Source organism: Sordaria macrospora, chromosome 3, assembly GCF_033870435.1.
Source record: "Sordaria macrospora chromosome 3, complete sequence".
Lineage (NCBI taxonomy): Eukaryota > Fungi > Ascomycota > Sordariomycetes > Sordariales > Sordariaceae > Sordaria > Sordaria macrospora.
The window spans coordinates 4,345,048-4,363,346 of NC_089373.1; the positions used below are offsets into that span (position 1 = coordinate 4,345,048).

The 18,299-nt window shown below is 50.2% G+C and overlaps 6 protein-coding genes across 6 annotated transcripts; 2 read left to right on the forward strand and 4 right to left on the reverse strand.

Moving 5' to 3' along the window:
• Window positions 1-2,036: 2,036 nt before the first annotated feature.
• SMAC4_01116 (uncharacterized protein) lies at window positions 2,037-3,728 on the reverse strand. The gene is made up of 5 exons (XM_066089541.1): window positions 3,534-3,728; window positions 3,365-3,463; window positions 3,185-3,283; window positions 3,029-3,109; window positions 2,037-2,939 (listed from the first exon to the last, which is right to left on the reverse strand). Exons 1-5 carry the CDS (start codon window positions 3,582-3,584, stop codon window positions 2,634-2,636), a joined length of 636 nt encoding a protein of 211 aa, XP_065946585.1. The 5' UTR covers window positions 3,585-3,728; the 3' UTR covers window positions 2,037-2,633.
• A 1,024-nt stretch (window positions 3,729-4,752) lies between these two features.
• On the reverse strand, window positions 4,753-5,693 carry SMAC4_13521 (uncharacterized protein). Its single transcript, XM_066091444.1, has 3 exons — window positions 5,543-5,693; window positions 5,313-5,471; window positions 4,753-5,219 (listed from the first exon to the last, which is right to left on the reverse strand). Exons 1-3 carry the CDS (start codon window positions 5,543-5,545, stop codon window positions 5,136-5,138), a joined length of 246 nt encoding a protein of 81 aa, XP_065946586.1. The 5' UTR covers window positions 5,546-5,693; the 3' UTR covers window positions 4,753-5,135.
• A 2,838-nt stretch (window positions 5,694-8,531) lies between these two features.
• On the reverse strand, window positions 8,532-10,032 carry SMAC4_12735 (uncharacterized protein; the record flags this gene model as incomplete). The annotated part of the gene is made up of 5 exons (XM_024655171.2): window positions 8,532-9,295; window positions 9,363-9,513; window positions 9,589-9,684; window positions 9,773-9,859; window positions 9,937-10,032. The coding sequence occupies 5 exons, from the start codon at window positions 10,030-10,032 to the stop codon at window positions 9,078-9,080; spliced, it is 648 nt and encodes a 215-aa protein (XP_024511087.1). The 3' UTR covers window positions 8,532-9,077.
• Window positions 10,033-10,569: 537 nt separating this feature from the next.
• Window positions 10,570-12,042, reverse strand: SMAC4_01118 (uncharacterized protein). Its single transcript, XM_003350176.2, has 6 exons — window positions 11,687-12,042; window positions 11,527-11,616; window positions 11,359-11,436; window positions 11,150-11,281; window positions 10,971-11,060; window positions 10,570-10,899 (listed from the first exon to the last, which is right to left on the reverse strand). Exons 1-6 carry the CDS (start codon window positions 11,780-11,782, stop codon window positions 10,651-10,653), a joined length of 735 nt encoding a protein of 244 aa, XP_003350224.1. The 5' UTR covers window positions 11,783-12,042; the 3' UTR covers window positions 10,570-10,650.
• Window positions 12,043-14,882: 2,840 nt separating this feature from the next.
• Window positions 14,883-15,567, forward strand: SMAC4_12915 (uncharacterized protein). Its single transcript, XM_066091154.1, has 2 exons — window positions 14,883-15,112; window positions 15,178-15,567. Exon 1 carries the CDS (start codon window positions 14,952-14,954, stop codon window positions 15,099-15,101), a length of 150 nt encoding a protein of 49 aa, XP_065946587.1. The 5' UTR covers window positions 14,883-14,951; the 3' UTR covers window positions 15,102-15,112; window positions 15,178-15,567.
• A 71-nt stretch (window positions 15,568-15,638) lies between these two features.
• Window positions 15,639-18,178, forward strand: SMAC4_01119 (uncharacterized protein). Its single transcript, XM_003350177.2, has one exon. The coding sequence runs from the start codon at window positions 15,681-15,683 to the stop codon at window positions 17,874-17,876; it is 2,196 nt and encodes a 731-aa protein (XP_003350225.1). The 5' UTR covers window positions 15,639-15,680; the 3' UTR covers window positions 17,877-18,178.
• The last annotated feature ends 121 nt before the right edge of the window (window positions 18,179-18,299 follow it).

An 18,299-nucleotide genomic window follows, 5' to 3' on the forward strand; every position in this document is an offset into this window, starting at 1 on the left:
ATATGTCAGTCACTCAGGTACCTCTATTCAGTCCGCCACCCACTCTGGCTTTTATGGGGCTCCTGTTGGTCACTCGGGCGACAGCTCCGGCGGGCAACCTGGCTCTCACACTGGTAGTTGCTACTCTGGGAAACAATCTACATCAAGCCAGAGTGATGGAAAGTCAAAGTGGCAGATCCCAAATTGGCTTCGTGGCAGTCAGGACAAAGACAAAAAGCAATCCGTTCCGGGGAACCCGTCTTCGTCTTCTCCTGGCTTTGGTGCTCAGTCATCCAATCATGGACGAGAGAAAGCGAGTTCTTCTGGAAAGCGGAACATCAGTCATTCAAAAGAGCAAGGACAGCCCATTTCATTGCCAAATGGGGACAGACCAACCCAACAGAACGATAAGAATGATACCTCTAAGGACAAACAGCAAGAGCAGATGCAAAGTTCTGAGAAGCCGTCTGGTGGCCATCGCAGTGATCGAGTCACCAGCAGTTCCTCGCCAAATCATGCTAGGGAGGAAGATCCATCCTCCACAGGTCTCCGTGCCTCTACACAGTCAAGAGAGGGCGATGAATCCACTGGGACTAGCTGTGCTTACAACCACCAAACGCCATACGATCCCGCTTATCATGGGGTTCAAGCTGGGAGTGCCGGCTCTGGCTTGAGCTACCCAGCAGCAGTACCACCGCCGGCAGCATACACTCAAGCACCAACCGCCATTGCCAATCAACATCAAGATCAGACCCGAGCTTTTACTCGCACTCGTGGTGATAATGATTTATCGGATCATCACGCTGCCGCCGCTGGCATCAACACCAGCACGAGCAGCAGCATAACCATCGACAACCATCCAGCGTCGCCTTCCCTCAACAACCAAACAAACAGCAACAGCAACACAACCATAATGATGGCAGCAGCAGCAGCAGGCGCAAGTATCAGTATTTTAGCTGGCGGGTTAACTGCCGGTGGTGCGTTATTTGCGTCTTCTTTTTCTTCTGAAGTTTACCATGAGGAAGACGAATACCAAAACGGTGGTCATGGTAGTAGTGTCCATGGTGTGGTGGAGGAAGATATTGATGATGAGGATGAAGATGAGGATGATGGCTGGGTGGATGACGGTGATGAGGATGAGGATGAGGAGGACGAGGTAGAAAGTGAAGATTACTACAGTAGTAGTTATAATGAGGACGGATATAAAGATGATGAATGGGAGGGAGAAGAAGAAGATGAGGAGGAGGAAGAAGTGGTTGTAGGAGGGGGGCCTGTCGTGGGTGAGTTTAGGTATCAATATACTCACGAGGATGAAGGTGGTGAAGAGGAAGAAGGAGCGGAATATGACGACGACAACGAGGAGGAAGAGCAGGAGTATGACGATGATTATGAAGAAGAAGTTGGTAACGACGATACTGCCGCATACGAAGAAGAAGAAGAAGAAGAAGAAGAAGAAGAAAAGGAGGAGGAGGAGAAGTCATATCCGGCAGAAGCAAAAACCTACTCGTACTCTGGATGGGAAAGATATGTCTATGAAGGAGAATGGTATGGTTATGAAGAACATGTCGTCGGCACTTATCACGGCAGAAATGAGGATGACCACGAGGAAGATAACGAATATAACGAGGAAAATGGCATGAAGATGAGGAGGACGATGATGATAAAGATAGCTACGAGGGTGAGGGGGATAGAGATGAAAATGAGGAAGGAGAGTACGCCGAGGAAGATGCGAAGACAGATGGATATGCTGAAGAAGGTTATGCTGAAGAGGGTCGTGCTCAAGGGGAATACGATGGAGAGGAGTATGCCTATGCCGAAGAATCATACGCCGAAGAGGTAGGAGATGGGGGAGTGGAATATGCATACGGCGAAGAAGAAGATGAAGACAATGATGGTGATGGTGATGATGAACCGAGTGGTGATGCGGAAGAAGATGTGGAAGAAGAAGATGAAGAGGAGAAGGAAAGTGAGGAAGAGGAGGAGGAAAGTGAAGAACAGGGGGAGGAAAGTGAAGAAGAAGATGATGATGATAATGATGAAAATGAGGAAAACAGTGAAGGGGAGGTATATTCGGATGATGGAGCAGACTGGTAATATATGTAAGATTTCGCGCAACATTCACGCTACTGCAATTGTTTGGTTATTATTCGATGCTCAAAGTGGAGATGTCGCAACTCGGGCATCTTGCAGCGAGCAAACGGGGCCGTGATGTTTTCAATTCAATGGAAGACGTGGAAGAGGCTTCTGGGTAAGTGCTCTCCTCCTGGTGTATAACTGACCGCAAGAGGCCACATAACATTTCTAGCCCCTGAGCAATAGCAAAGCTGAGCACGAAAGGACTCGAAGGTCGTCAAGGAGCCAGTAAACCCAGACATTGCAGTTGTTCAAGGCTTATTCGAGTGAGTACAGATCTCACAGTCCTCCCATCTCAATCACAGGCACTTCACCGTTGAACTTCTCCATCCACTGCCGAATGAGATCTGCAGCGCCAGCAGTCATGATTGTGGCTCCAGCCGTTCGTAAGGCAGCATCGAGAGCAACGGCTCCGTAGCCTTCCGCACCAGCACTTTGAAGAAATGCAAAGACACTTCCAGGACTGACGTTGCCGATGGTGGAATGGATTGCTGCTGCAATGGATTCTGATAATCAGGGAATTAGAGTGTCAGTATGTACATGGACAGTATTGGGGCGAGCGAAGGAGCCGTCTCCTTACCTGCAGCTACTCCTTCCGAAGTGAATCCCAAGGCGTCTAACAAAGGTGCGTAAAACAATCCTGGGTAGGCAACCAAGATGATGAGGCCTGCGACTCCTAGGACGATGAAGACCGTGGAGGTGGGATGTTCCAACGCCCACTTCTGAGCCTTCTCAAACTCGAGCCTGGCACTCTCCGCAAGTTCTTTTCCCGTCTCAACAAGCCAAGGGAGAATGTTCGTTGCCCACTCGGAGACAGTAATTGGGATCTAGACGAAGGCAAGCTATTTGTTAGCCAAGCCGATCTGATACTGTACGTCAAACTGTCGATCCAGGTTGTGGGATTGGATGGCCGTACCAGTTCAACAGTCTCGCCATCATTGCCCAGAATAACTTGGGAGTTTTTCGGGGCACCACTCCAAATCAACTGGATCGAGACCTGGAAAACGGACTGAGTCAACAAGGAACCTCAAGTATCTGTCACAAGATACGTAGTCTAGAGTTATTCTCTTACGTGCTCGGCATGTTTCTTCGCGTTGTCAAGAATATCTGCGAGCGTCTCAGCCGCGATAGGGAGGTTTTGGTTAACCCAATCTCCAGCATTTGCCGAGAACTAGTCCCCAAGTGAGCATTGGTTAGCAAGCGCGCCGACCAACCCATCAGCAACCTCGATATAGGTAGCAATTATCCTCACTTGTTCGGCATGTTTCTTCGCATCGCCTGCTATGTTGCTCACGGCTGCTTCGGCCTGCGGAAGAAAATTATTTGCCCACTGCAATGCGTCGGTCGAAATCTGTGAACAGCAATTCAATCATCAGTCAAAAGCTGTCGGGTACTGGGATAAGTGAATTGATGCTGCCTGCCTTTTCTGCTTTCTGAGCGAGCATACCTCCTAGAATGTCCCAGGGCGCCATCTTGCTGTCTTGTCCGTGCGCCTCCCGAGATTGTGGATGGATTTTGTTGGTAGATTTTGGGGTTGACACAAAGAAAAACCCACGGAGGGTTGCAGGATGTTGTTATAGTGGTATTGCAATTGTCCGATACGCGCCGGCACATGTTATTGGTAACTGAAGGTCCTGTCGGAGGCCCGGCGGGAGCGGCCATTGACTGGCCCGACCCGGTGGGGGCAGGGACAGAAGGATGAGTTGTCGGCAGCCCGCAGTTGACGGCATCGACCATTGGATGACAAGCACTCTCAACGCTTTCGGTTTGAACTTTTTCTTTACTGTTGGCGGCCGGGTTATGCGTGCCGCTAAGGTAGCCGCACACTGATAATTCGTAGAAATGTCGGATATGGTGATCCAACAATGATCAAGCTCGAAGGAAACCGGTCAAGGCCGTCATGATAATTAAAGCCTCCACATGGACAAAGTGGCAAGAACAGTGCGAAGGACTGCAGTCAACAAGCCGGCAGCCTTCATTGAGTTGACAAGAATAGCCGCTCCATATCCTCCCATTGCCGCACTCTGGAAAATAGCGAAGACGCTTGGTGAGGCCACAATCCGCATGATAGATTGGATTTTGGCCGCCATAGATCCTAATATAGAATATGTAGTTTGTCAGTGTGTTTGAACTCAGTAATGTGTAGTTGAGGAACTTATGGCACATATGTAGCACTGTCATCGCCACGGGAGTGCACTTGCCTGCAACAGTGCCTTGTTTGCCAAAACCAAGTATCATCAAGATAGGACCAAACACCAGTCCAGGAACGGCTGAAATTAGGATACCAGTAAGTATCATGATGATATCTTCCGTTCCATAATCTCCTGAAAGCTCCGGTAGAGATAGAGCTGGCTGCTATTAAGGAGCCATAGATCAGTACCGAAGAAGTGTTTAGACTCTAGACAACACCAACACCACAAGTTGGACATATCATTTTGGCTGCTAATTAACACATGGCGATGGCTTGGCGAGATTCTGAAGCAAGTTGGATGAAGATGAAGTTGTGGAATAGAATTTGACCTCGAATGTGTATATGTAGGAAGTCGGCAATTGGCAATGACCGTGGTGAGATGTGGATGGAAGCTTGAATGACTGATATGTACCTACCGAAAGCCAGTATTTACGGACTAAGTACCTGGCGGAGGGAGATCAGTCGCCATACTCCCCAATCTGTAAATTACAGCCCTCGCGACCACCATCATCGATCAGTCTTGGCCGTCAAACCGGTGCGCCAAAGCAAGAAGAAAGACAAAAACTTGCGCTCAAGCGGCTGGAGCACTAACTGAAGGGTTACAGAGTACCGGATGTGGACATCCAACGTAGACCCAGCACAAAGAAAACCAGTGAAGCTCATGGTAATCAAGCCTTCAACTTGGCCAGAGCGGCAAGAACAGCACTGGGAACCGCAGTCGGCGCTCCACCTGCAGCCTTCAACTTGGCCAAAGCAGCAATGACACCAGCAACCGCAGTCGAAGCTCCAGCAGCCTTCACTATGCTGGCAAGAATACCCGCTCCATATCCTCTCATTCCTGCAGTCTGAAGCAAAGCGAAGAGGCTTGACGAGGTGATGATCCGTATAAAGGAGCGAATTCAGGCTGCCAGAGATTCTGAGACACAATATAAATAGCGTGTTAGCATGCTTCATCTAAATTCGGCACAATAGAGGGAATCTTGGCTCATAAGAAGTCATTTTTACAGACCTGCGCCACAATGCCGATTTTGCCAAACCCAAGTAGATTCAACAGAGGGCCGATCGCCAAACCTGGATATAATGTCACGATAGTCCCGGCAATCATAAGGATACCTTCGGCTCCGAGACCTCCTGGAAGCGCAGGTAGGGGTGGAAGGTGTGGAATTGGCTGATGAAGGAGTTATAAATTAGCAAGGAAAAAACTTGCGACGACAGGAAGAAGAGTGGATGGGGACATACCATTTTGGCTACTGGTCTCGACAGGAGAATAGCTGATAGAGCACTCGACAGCAGGGCGGGCTGGATGGAGTTGTGGGAGTGATTTTGGTCTTGAATGTGGACAGAAAGTCACTGACGGGTAACGACGGTAATGAAATACCTCGAAATATGCGTGTAGGTTTCAAGGAGAAGCTTGCTCTTTGGAATCTGCCTCACCTTTACGATATTGTATTGAACCACGTCAATGATTGTGCTTGTGGTTTTGCAAACGGATAGTAAAGCAGGGATTGATCAGAACCAAACTAGGCCTATACAAACGGTCAACAGCCATGCCATGGTGAAACGGCTTCCCGCTGTACCCCATGTTCCGGCCGAAATGCGGACCGCCTTTCGTAGCTGAGCGAGAAAAGTGATGGAGAATACCGGCGAGTAGTTTGGAGCAGTTGCTCGTTGATCTATTCACTCTCAAGCACGATATAGCTTCCATAATGCAATGACCGCGATACGCCATATGGATTTGCGAACTAAGCCGCCCGTTCTAACTTCGCAAGATTCCTGGCAGTTACCTCAAAGGCTCGAGTCGACTCATGTAGCAAGAAGCCGTCCAGCTTGCCAGACTAGGTTGTGTTTTGAGCACAAGGATCCTCATTGCTCATGAACCATTTGAAGAGTTCTTTCCCACCCCAGGCGAACAGACTTGCAGCAATAGACCGAATAATCGAGTTGAGGACGGTAGCTCCGTAACCCTCTGTCGCAGCGCTCTGGAAAAAGGCAAAGGCACCATCTTTCATGACATTCCCAAGCCAAGATTGAATGACACTTGCGATAGATTCTAGTGACGCATAATTGTCAATTTGCTTGCTTCACTGGTTGTCTGTCGTCAACTTTATAATAGTAAACTTGAAAGTAGCCCACTTACCTGCTGCTACGCCTTCAGATGTAAATCCCACCACCCAGAGGAGAGGTTTGTAGAACAGACTCGGGTAAAGGAAGGCGATTACTAAGAACAGTATGCCTCCGATAAGAAGAACCAGGAGAATCTTGGCGTCGGGGTGTTTGCAAGCCCACTTGCGAGCCTAGAAGATAGTGAACAAGACTGAACAAGAAAGATGAATCAACGTGGTCAGACCAGCAGTTGTAATTCTGTTATACGTACCTGTTCATACTGTTTTTTGATCTCGTCTGTAGACCCTTCCCCTAACTTGGCTAGCCATGGTTGAACCGAGTTGTACAAGTCCCCAGAGGTGATTGGTAACTGTCCAACTGATGTTGTTACTAGTTTTCATTTCTCAATGAATAGTCACATTTTGCTGTGGTTCCCAGTTGGAGCGTACCAAAATGCCATCTGGACCCATTTTACCGAAGGCTTGAGGAGTCCGCTGCGAGTTTGAGACACTATCGGCGACGAAGGGGAAGAAGGTCTAGAGTTGGGCTAAGTCAGTAAACAGTGACTCTACGTCTCAATTCAGCTCTCAGAAAGCAAGCCGGCCTACCTTTGGGGAGTGGTGTGGCGCCTTGCTGATAACGCTTGAAAGTATTTCAGGGGACATCGGAAGTGTGTGGACACCCAACCTCCATCGTGAACTGATGGTGCAAACTAAGGAATGACCTCAAACATGTCAGTGATGGCACTAGTTCAATCATTGTCTCGACCTTCGTGAATCAATTTACCTCATCCATACTATCCTCCGTACTGTCCGCAAGTTTGGCAAGTGATGCACCCCATTCAGGACAAGCCTGCCCCGTCCACTCCGGAATATTGACTGAACCCTGAGTAAAAGCTCAGCGAGGTTAGTCCAGTACGCAGTTAGGAAGGTTAAATACACATCACCACCTAACTTACCATTCCGGCATGCGTGGTTGATGTGCCGCCGATAGAACCCTGGGCTTCCATCTCGAAATGTGACAAGAAGCGTGCGAATTTGAGCGTGTTTTCGCTACATATGCTGATGATACTATTACGTTAAGGTAGAGAAACTCGGTGATATTTGGAGGGAGGAAGTAAAGAAAAACAACCAAAAGGGACCAGAAATATCTTGAACATCACAAGAACTTGAAGTACAGCAGGTTGATCAGCGCAGGGCCGTGAGTTGGACCTGTATTTGAGCCAATGCCGGCCATGCGAGAGGCCGAGATGAGTCTAATACGTACCGGTCGATAACGTCACCATTTCGCAAGTAAGGGAAGACGCTCTTTATTGGAAACTTCCAAGCCCGTGCCACCGGCGACAATCAACAGAATGATAGTTAGAAAGGCCATGTACCATATCTAGCCATTAACGAATTTCCTTAAAAAGGTTACCAAAGATGTCTTCCTTGGCTCTATTCGGAGATGGGAATTGGGCTGCGAAGGAGACTAAAGTTAACCAACATCGTATTAGCATCAAAGAGTACTGAACACTTGCTTATAGGCATCAACAAGTTGAGAGTACCGTCAGTGGTCGGACCAAACGGGATCTAGCCTTACGACAAACCAGTTAGCAGGAATGCATGCATCAAACAAACACAAAGGGGAGAAAGGTAGATAGGTTGGACGCATCCGTTCCGAATGGTCAACCACGTTATTGAACACCGCCAAAAGCGTCTCGGAAGAATTCTGGAGTGCTTTGCATTGTTTCCGTTTTCTATCTCTCTTACCAGTCAATTTCAGGAATCGGTATCTAACCACGCTATTGGGTTGCTAGAAGATTCCGGAGGATGATTGCGTCAAAAAGAGGTTCATTCTTGTGAGTTGCGGCATGATGATAGCCCGGTTGGGCACACAAACGCGAAACACGGAGCCAAGCTGCAACGTGAGAGGTAGCTTGATGAGATTTACTGTTGCTGCAGGACATGCCAACTACGAATGACTGTCAGCAATGTAAGTTGTGCAGGAGGCCCCTTTCGAACTATGGATTCATGACAGTGCAGATGCGCGAGGAGGTCGCTGGTTTGGGCCAACGAGAGATTGGCGAGAATACTTCGGATGGGGTCTGAGAACCGAAGCATAATTGAGACTCAATGTAAACCAAAGGCAACGGACTCACTCAATGTCCCGACCCTAACAAGTGGTCAACTTATCTCCACGGCACCCTCCTTTGCATGGTCCGGAAACTGGGCGACTGCTGCACCCCATCGAGGACAAAACTGTCCTGCCCATTTTGCACCTCCGACTAAACACTAACACAAATGTCAGAGAGGCTCTCCAGTAGGTACCCGGGATGGCCAGGTACCTGTCGTTAGATGTAATCTAGGTAGGTAACTGATCATCCCAGCATCTTCAGTCAAGATACCGTCCATATCACTCTTTTGAAATAGATACGTGCTTGTGTAGTTCCTATTATAGCTGCATGGGATCGCAATCACTCAATGAAGGAAGAAATGGTTTGGGGATATTTGGAGAGAAGAACTTGAAAGAAAAAGAGAAAAAAAAGACAAGGCAAGGAATACGGTCGGCCTTATATGTAGAGGTAGTGTGACAAAATGAAAAGAGGACATAGATCATCACGTAAAGAGGAATTAGCCAGGATGGATTATGTCGGAGGCCAAGGCTACCGGCCACATACCAGCCGTTTACTTCACAGTTTCGGCCCTAGGAGACGACGCTCTTTTGACCCCAGCCACTTGCTGGCCAAAGCCGTACCACTGATACTCAGGATGACACCGGTCTGAGTGACAGCACCAAGAGTGGCAGCACCATATCCAGTTGCAGCCATTGCTGCACTCTGGCAGCCGGCAAAAAAGGTCCCAGCCTGTACGTTTCCAATCCAGGAGTGCACTGCGCTTGCGATCGAATCTGGCGGCAAGTTGTCTTGGGTCAGCACCCACAAACAACAGCTTGTCACAGGAACGTCTTCACTTACTTTTCGATACACCTTTGGAAGTGAATCCACTAAAATTCAGCATGGGCTCGTAGACAAGACTAGGATTGGCAAACACGACAACCAGGACACCTGCTACAACAAGTACAATAAATATGGCAGCGCGAGGGTGTTCAGCAGCCCATTCGCGAGCCTTTTTTGGTGTGAACATGATATGTTAGCGGCACACGAACGAAGGCTCACTCGTGGAACAGGATGTACTACTTACCTCCTCATACTGCTTCCTGATGTCCTGTGTAAGATCTCCCATGGATTCCAGCCAGGGACGGACCAGTGTGGGCCAATCCTTGGGGGCAATTGGTTCCTGCTCGAAAAAAGTCGTTAGCTGTACGATGTCCCCCAGTGATGGTATGGAACTCATGGGGATGTATGTTCTGTTTGGACTATCGTACCGGCTTTCCATTTGACCCTTCTTTAGTCAGGCCTGGCTGGATGTCCAAGGACTTTGGCATACCCGGGACGATTGATGGGAACGAGACCTGGAGTCATGACGTATCAGTAAGCCAAGGTCTATTCATGTGATAAGTGCCCGGGGACTGGCATGGTTTCAACGTACCTTCATTGCGTTCTCCTTAGCCCTTTCGACAATTTCCAATAGTTTCGCCCGAGAGATAGGGAGCATGCAACAAATCCATCCTTCTTTGACTTTCATGGTTGGTGCTCAATCAACATGCTTCTTGTAAGAGCGAGTATGTAGCCACCTTTGTCGGTGTGTTGTCGACACTTCGGGAGAAAACGCAGGTTTCACAGAGTGAACTAGGTAGACGTTGAAGCTTTGTGTGTTGCGTTGGATGTTGTTGTTAGGGAGCGTGGTTAGGCTCACGTAGACACGGAATACTTTGCAACCCAGTTGTACTGTGAGGGGCACGACAGCCTAAGGTAATAAGTTTTATGGAGCCTACAGGGCACTCCGATGACAGCTGTCATACAGTGTCATATGCAGGAGGCTATATCACCAGTGTACCTACCGGTGGATGATGCGAGAGATGCTGGTGGAGGCGTGGAGTGGTCGCTGTTTTGGGCCAACAAGGGGTTGGCGAAAATCCTTCGGACGGGGTTTGAGAACAAACCCGAGATCGTGTAGCTGATTGGGGCCTAAATAAACGACGAAACGGGAAAGCGAGCGAAAATCGAGGAGAGAACTGGAAAGTACCAGGGAAGGAACTAAGAACCGCCTGCCGATTTGACGTGATCACCTAAGCAATACATATCAGCAGGCACAATAAAGCCATCGTGCCTGTCATCGTTTGCACAGCTCCTCTTGCAGTACTCAACACAGGGGCAGCCACGCTATCAACCCAACGATGCTCCCAACAACAACATTATTACGCGTGGCAATTGTAATCAAAAAGCCAACCACACCGTTTCCTGTTTCATTCCCGGTTGCCCTGTGTTCAGATTCCAGAGAATGCACGGGCTCGATGAGCAACTTGGGGAGTGGTATACCAAAGCCTTCGGCCACCAGAATCAAGCCGAAAGAGACCAGTCTCCGTATCACCGTTCGTTGGTTCGGGGATGCCTAAAGCGCATGGTGTCAGTTTCTCTCTGTCGGGGACGAAGTACCGACAAGGAGTTGGTGGTCACTCCTACCTGCTTATAATGTCGCCCCGCGTTGCGAGCTAATCCGGCGGCAGCAGGAATAAAGTGGTGAGTGCTCCAGTGAGCGACGTGTCCAGAGATCTGAAAGCTGTCAGTAATTGATGCTGAATAGGACGAGACATGATGTCTCGCCTCGATGTTGATTCTTTGCGAAGAAAGAAATCTTCTACCTGCTCGGCATGTTCCTTGGTGTTCATGGCAAGGCCAATAACAGCGGGAGTCACTTGCTCAGCATGCTTCTGTGCCTCCATTGCCAGACCGACAGCACGAGGGGCAACCTCCTTTGCACTCCATTCTACCACCTAAAGGTAGTCAATGTCAGAATGATTGACAGGAACAATGTGTGTGAGGCCTTCAAGTTTGACAATCTGGCACTTACCTGCTCAGCATGCTTTTGAGCCTCCATTGCAAGACCGACAGCACGAGGAGCAACTTCCTTAGAACCCCATTCTGCCACCTAATCCGAGATTCGAAATATGTCAGTACACTTGACAGACCGTAAAACACAGATGTGCAAGGCCTTCAGGCCTAAAATTCTATCACCTACCTGCTCAGCATGCTTCTGTGCCTCCATCGCAAGGCCAACAGCACGAGGAGCAACTTCATTAGCTGCCCACTCAGCAGCCTGGCCTCCCACCTGGCAGTTTTAGTTAGCAATGCTGATGAATATTCCACTTCAAGCCCGCAATCGTGGTAAAAAACCTTACCTCCTCGCCGAGCTCTTTGGCGTTCATTGCAAGACCAACAACGGCCGGGGCAACAGTGTTCGCGCCCCATTCTGCGACATGGCCCCAGAACGCCATCTCTCTGGTGTCTGTCTGCTAATGGCGAAGGAATCTGTGATTTGAGAATCGTAATAGTTTTATGACAAGGCCAGTCCAGTGACCTTGGGCTGAGGCGATTGATGAAGCAGCAAAGTTTGCAGTTGGTGTGTTCCGTTTGCATTTCCGTTGTTTTGATCCGAGCCCGTTGTGAGGGGGTGCCGGGGTCCTAAAGCTGCGTGAGGCCTACCGCGTTATGGACGAATCAGCAATCGAGCCTTCCAGAGATGAATGCAAGGAGACATAAACAGCATTTTGGTGAGAGTGTATCGTTAACATTTCATGATTTAGATTCCAGTGATTGAAATTTTGTCCGGCAGATATTTGACGGTACAATCTTTGTTTTCCCGCTGACAAAGGCTGGAAGGCTCTAGTCAAGAGTAGAGAGTTACAACCCTGGTCCAGATTTGGTGATTGAGCCAAATGCAAAGATAATCACACGGCTGGCGCTGTAACAGTATTATCTGATCCTGAAGGAAGTTCCGCCCTCCGGCGTCTCAGCCATAATGAAGGTTGTTCGAACGAACCCCATGAAAATGTCAGATCCTCATCCCAACATTCTTGCCAGGAGTGCGGGTAAGCCAGCACCAGTTGCTCCTAGACTTTGAAGAATGGCAAACCAGCTACCGGAAATAACGTTGCCAATCAGAGAGTGAAGCCCTGCCGCGATAGATCCTATGCGTAGTTAGCGGCGTGAGAACGTCAGCACATACTTGATTCCACGACCTTACGAAGAATGGGGGGTTAGCACTCACCGGCCCTGACCCCAGCGGCAGCCCATCCGAGGATGGATAGAATAATGCTCATCATCTTCGAGAGTCTTTGATAATTTCTGCACCGAGCATGTCAGCATCAGCTTTTGATCTATCAGAGTCATCATAACTTCACGTCAAGACGTACGAACCTTCGAGATCTTATTCACCTGTGGGAAGATTGAGTGAGGAGTATGATTTGGAGGCGGAGGTGGAGAGAAGAGATTGTTGCAGATTCGATGGAGAGCCGTCACTTTGAGCTGATATAATCACCAAAATCCTTCCTCTGTAGGCCTCATTTCGTCATGATGGCGAATGCGCAAACGACCAAAGATGTCCATGAGATCACCAATGCCATGATCCCGTCCGGAGCTGGATGCGGGTTCCCGAGTGAAGCCAGAGCATTTTCATGAGACTAACTCATGAATATGACGAAACATAAGGTAGCTATGATGATATAGGGACAATGGCAGTTCCTCAGCTGTTGACCAACGCTGCTCCTGAACCAGACGTTCCGTGAGGGATGCGAATCGAATAGAATGATAAATAGTAAACGCAGACAAGAGTGCAACAGAGAAGGACAGTGATAATTGTATGAATTATTTTCACACCAGCATCTTAAATAACTCAACACTCATCTAATGGTATGTCTTCTCCTCCTCACTCCTTGTATTTTCTGCAACCCGAGACCAGGCACTCGGCACTGGAAGCTCCAGCAACAAGCAATCCGGCTCCTTGGACAACTCCGTTGACAATTGCGGCACCGTATCCGCCCATCGCAGCACTCTGAGCAATAGAAAAGGCACTTCCAGCAGCGACATTGCCAAGTGCGGCTTGAGCGGCGGCGGCGGCAGTTCCTGGTTTACCTAGATCAGCACCTGATCTAGGATGAGAACAGCATAAATGCCCTTCATGAGTGGATGGCACTAACCAGCAACGGGGCCAGCGGCGCCAAATCCCAATGCGGCAAGAATGGGGGCGGTAACTATCGCGGGTGCAACGACGGCAGCTATGCCCGCAATGACAGGAATCAAGGGAATCTTGTGGGGATAGTCAGCTCTGGCAAAGGCAGAAAATTAACTAGAGAGTTCGCAGTGTACCATCTTGAGAAGCGTTTGTGCAGCGTTCGGTGTGGTAAGGTCTTCGTGTTTCAAATAATGCAGGATAAACCTGTGACTTTGAGATGAGTGTTGCTGTTCGTCTCAGCGCCTGGACAGTTGAGTCCTGCGTGACATTTTATAGAGAGCCAGTTTCTGTGACCCCACTCGATGCGTCTCTGTACAGTTGCACGACGCAGCTAGAAGCTTTCAGCAAGCCCTTTCTCTCGTGAGGCCTTCAACTGATGGCCTTCATAGGACAACATTGGCCACTAGAACCTCAAAGAACCTCTCTTGTTGTCCATGGAAAAAAATCGACGACTCCATGAACGGAAACATGAATGGCCTGTAGAAAGGTAGGGACGGATGTCTGCTTTCGTTGTTTGTCGACAAACGGTGTAAAGGGCATGCTCAGACCTGCCCTGGCTAAAAACCGTTGATCTATCGGCCGCGTGATGGCAGGGCTTTTGATATCTGAAGAGGTGAGATAGTACCTTCAGGGTAAACGAAAGAACTTCAATCGTCGTCTGCCGGCTCCTGTATCCGAGCCTAGGCATGTACTGTATGTACGTGATGACTTTCGGGTATAACCGCTCACGGGAAGTCGGCCGGGAGGGCGAGGCAAGCAATATCGGCACGGCCGGGAATGTAATTGACAAAGGTTCCGGATGTTGTTGATGAATTGGAGTCAATGCCGCATCATAAACAGACGGACAGGGGAGCACAAACACCCAACTCCGGACTCCGTGGTCCGCTTCGGAGTGAGGCGTGCGCGTTGTCTCGCGTAATGCAGGGATGTTGACGCCTCGCTTGGCAAATGCCAAGATCATCAGTGACATCTGATCGAGGGCATTCCAGGTCGAGGTGGCAAGGCATACTGTACTCGGAGTAGGCGACACCGAGCGGGAAGGGTAGACCGGAGCTCAGACCCAGGGATGGAATTTCCCAAGCTGTCGGGAGAGCGCTTACCGCACCATTCGACGCCTTGTGCGTGCTTGTTGACTCGCTTGGGTAACCCCGCCTGACCACCACCAAGGATCTCTTTCCTGGTTCAGCACAAACAAAGAGCAGCTGACTCAGTCCGGAAGTTGGGGAATGGTGGATGAAGTAACGAATTGCGGCGCATTCTTTCTCGGGTAGGGACCAGAGAACAATTATAAGTCTTGTGAGACGCTCTTCAACTTTGGAGACCTGTCATCTAACCTCCCCTCACCCAAAGAAATTCCCATATTCAAAATCCATTCTCAGATATCGGCCTTATAACGCAGAACTATCGGCCTAATCCACAATATTAGATCAACCATGAATCTCGACAGCTACTCACGACTCATCCCTTCGGACCAAGACGAGGACATCAAGGCAGAGAACAAGGCTGGCGCGATGCTCGTGGCGCTATTGATGCTTGTTGGGATCCTCACTCTTGGCGCAATGATGTGGCACTGGAATAGCTGAAGAAGGAAAAAGTATGAAGCGTCTTTTGTAGATGTTCAGGTACGGGAATCCACGGCTGACGAGATAAATGTTACAGACTCGAAGACTGGCGACAACGGAGGGAGCTGAATGGCCAGTCGGATATCATATCGAAATGGCCATAGGAAGAAGGATTGCTGAAGGAGGACGTGTTGACATTTGGTAAAGGACGGACGGAAAAATTGATACCCCGGATATTGAGAATTTGGATGGATGGACGACGACATTGTTTGATTTCTGGATGGTGTTTTGGAGTTTTCGAGGTTGAACATGTCGTCGCAGTGGGCGTCAGTGGACTTTAGCGGAGTTTTAGCGGGCCTTTCGTTGCATGCCGCCAATGCGGGGAGGTGGGATTGATCTGCTTTAGCTCACGGCTTGGCGTTTCCGGTGGGGCGTGTTGACAGTTGCCTGCAGACCGCCTTTGGCAGAATGAAAAATGCTCCACAAAAAATTTCTCGGATGTTCTGCGTGCTGTGCACATGTCGAATTTGGAGTCTTCCTTGCTGCCGTCGGATCCTCCATTTCGGATCGCATCAAACACCAACTCCACATCCAACCACCATGCCCAAAGACAACAAGCCCAGGGGAAAGCGCGAGAGCGCCCCTGCTATCACCGACGCTCGTTTCGCCAGCTTTGAGACAGACCCGCGATTCCAGCTGCCCTCGAAAAAGAACCTGAAGACCAAGCTCGACAAGCGTTTCTCCAAGGTCCTCAAAGATGCAGACTTCACCGCCGTCGCAAAGGTCGACAGGTACGGCCGCAAGCTGAAGACCGATACCAAGAAGAAGGCTTTGGAACGCCTGTACGAGGACGAAAGCGAGGACGACACACACAATGAGGACAAGCCCAAGAAGGAAAAGAAGGACAAGAAGGCCGAAGCCGAAGACGAGAGCGACTTTGAGGTCGAGGACGACGATATTGTTCAGCGCGAACTAGAGGCCGCCAACTCATACGACCCTGCCCGCGGCGGCGGTTTCTCTTCATCCGATGACGACTCCGACTCCGACGAAGACGACTCCGAAGACGAACAGCCAGAGGTCGAGGACGAGGCCGATGCGGAAACACGACCCGGCATCCGCCTGCGCAAGGATAAGGAGGCCGTGGAGGAAGGCGAAATCACAAACAGGGTTGCTGTCGTCAACATTGATTGGGACCATATCAAGTCGATCGATCTATTCGCCCTCTTCAACAGCTTCGTGCCCCCAGGCGGTCGCATCGAGAAGGTTTCCATCTATCCCAGCGAGTTCGGCAAGCAGAGGATGCAAAGAGAAGAGCTGGAAGGTCCTCCCCAGGAGATCTTCAAGAAGAAGAACGACTCAGACTCCGACTCCGACAGCGACTCGGAGGACTCTGATTCGGACGAGGCTATCAGGAGGGAGCTCCTCGAGGAGGGAGACGACCAGGACTTCGACAGCGACGCCCTTCGCACTTACCAGCTCGACAGGCTACGGTACTACTACGCCGTAATGGTCTGCTCCAACAAGAATACAGCACACAAGATCTACGAGGCGACAGACGGCAGCGAATACCTTTCCTCTTCCAACTTCCTCGACCTTCGATTCATCCCCGACGACGTCACCTTCGACGACGAGCCCAGAGACGAGTGCGACAGCGTTCCCCCCGGGTACAAGCCGGTGGAGTTCGTGACCGACGCTCTCCAGCACTCCAAGGTCAAACTCACCTGGGACACGAACCCCGAAGATTACTCAAGGAAAGAAGCCCTCCAGAAGGCGTTCACCGGTAGCCGCAACGACATTGCCGAGAACGACCTGCGCGCTTACCTTGCGAGCGACAGCTCAGACGATGAGGAGGAGTCGGAGGCCGAGGAGGCCGCCGCCGCCGGTGCCGAAGAAGCAGCAGAAGAGGAGAAGACTCTGTCAAAGAAAGAGCTTGCTAGGCGCAAGATGCGCGCTGCTCTCGGTCTTGCTGACGAGCCCGTCGTAAAGTCCAAGAAGGACGCTCCCGTGGGCGAGATGCAAATCACCTTCACGCCAGCGCTGTCCGGCAACGCCAAGAAGGGAGAGGAAGAGAGGGAGGAGACGACGATCGAGAAGTACAAGCGCAAGGAGCGCGAGAGGAAGGAGAGGAAGCGGCAGGAGATGCTCGCCAGGAGGGAAGGCCGCGACCCCAACGCCCCTCCTCAGAAGATGGAAGAGCAAGGCGACTTTTTCGAAGGAGCCGAAGGCGAAGGCGAAGATCTCGGTTTCGACGACCCCTTCTTCACTGCCGAGCCCGTGGCGCCTTCCAAGACAGCGATCCGCAAGGAAGAGAGGCTCAAGAAGAAGGCTGAGAGGGAGGCCGAGGAGGCTGCCAACGCCGCCGAGAAGGCCCAGCTGGAGCTGCTCATGGCTGATGAGAACGGTGATGCTAGTGGCCGTCTCGATCATTTCGATATGAAGCAGATCGCCAAGGTGGAGAAGGGCAAGGGCAAGAAGAAGGGCAAGAAGGGCAAGAAGGGTGCTGAGGGTGCGGATGGTCTCCAGGAGGAGTTCGCCATGGACGTTGAGGATTCCCGTTTCAAGGCCGTCTTCGAGAGCCACGAGTTCGCTATCGATCCTTCGAACCCCAAGTTCAAGGCCACTCAGGGCATGAAAAAGCTGCTTGAGGAGGGCAGGAAGAAGCGCAAGGACGGTCCTAGTGTCACGGAGAAGAACGTCAAGAGCGAGAAGAGCAACAAGAAGGCCAAGACTGACGATGCGGATATCGACGGTCTGATCAACTCGGTCAAGAGGAAGGCGAAGGCGGGAAAGCAATAATTGCATCAAAATGGGTAGCATAGTAATGGCATGTTTTTGGTTTCTGTTTTTCATCTATCTGTTCTCTCTCACTACCCAGTCCCGCAAATGGTTGGTTGTTAGGCGTTATTTGGTTGGGGATAATATCTCCTTTCATCCATGGTGGTTGTCACCTTTCCGCAGACGGAGATGGAATAACGTACGACAACTTCGCATCTGGTTCCCACTTGACGATGCCATAGCCTCACAACGAGCTACCGCATCGACTCATTCGATTTGATTTTGCTCAAAAAAGCAAAAATAACCAGTATACCTGCTTCTGACCAATCTGCTGCTGAGTTGATGTGGGTCGCAACGTTTCTTGGGACCGTCCCTGTGACAGGATTGGCTTGAGCAAAATCAAATCGAGTGAGTGGAAGCGGTATTCGCCATCTACCAGTTCAT

Excerpts from the sequence above, each read along its gene's own strand:
- SMAC4_01116 (XM_066089541.1), bottom strand. The coding sequence starts at position 3,584 with ATGGCGCCCTGGGACATTCTAGGAGGTATGCTCGCTCAGAAAGCAGAA. Across the intron at positions 3,464-3,533 it reads TCGCTCAGAAAGCAGAAAAG|ATTTCGACCGACGCATTGCA; the intron begins GCAGGCAGCATC and ends TGCTGTTCACAG. Across the intron at positions 3,110-3,184 it reads CGAAGAAACATGCCGAGCAC|GTCTCGATCCAGTTGATTTG; the intron begins GTAAGAGAATAA and ends TCCGTTTTCCAG.
- SMAC4_13521 (XM_066091444.1), bottom strand. Across the intron at positions 5,220-5,312 it reads AAATCGGCATTGTGGCGCAG|AATCTCTGGCAGCCTGAATT; the intron begins GTCTGTAAAAAT and ends ATTGTGTCTCAG.
- SMAC4_01118 (XM_003350176.2), bottom strand. The coding sequence starts at position 11,782 with ATGGCGTTCTGGGGCCATGTCGCAGAATGGGGCGCGAACACTGTTGCC. Across the intron at positions 11,617-11,686 it reads CCAAAGAGCTCGGCGAGGAG|GTGGGAGGCCAGGCTGCTGA; the intron begins GTAAGGTTTTTT and ends TAAAACTGCCAG. Across the intron at positions 11,061-11,149 it reads CCAAGGAACATGCCGAGCAG|ATCTCTGGACACGTCGCTCA; the intron begins GTAGAAGATTTC and ends GACAGCTTTCAG.
- SMAC4_12915 (XM_066091154.1), top strand. The coding sequence starts at position 14,952 with ATGAATCTCGACAGCTACTCACGACTCATCCCTTCGGACCAAGACGAG.
- SMAC4_01119 (XM_003350177.2), top strand. The coding sequence starts at position 15,681 with ATGCCCAAAGACAACAAGCCCAGGGGAAAGCGCGAGAGCGCCCCTGCT.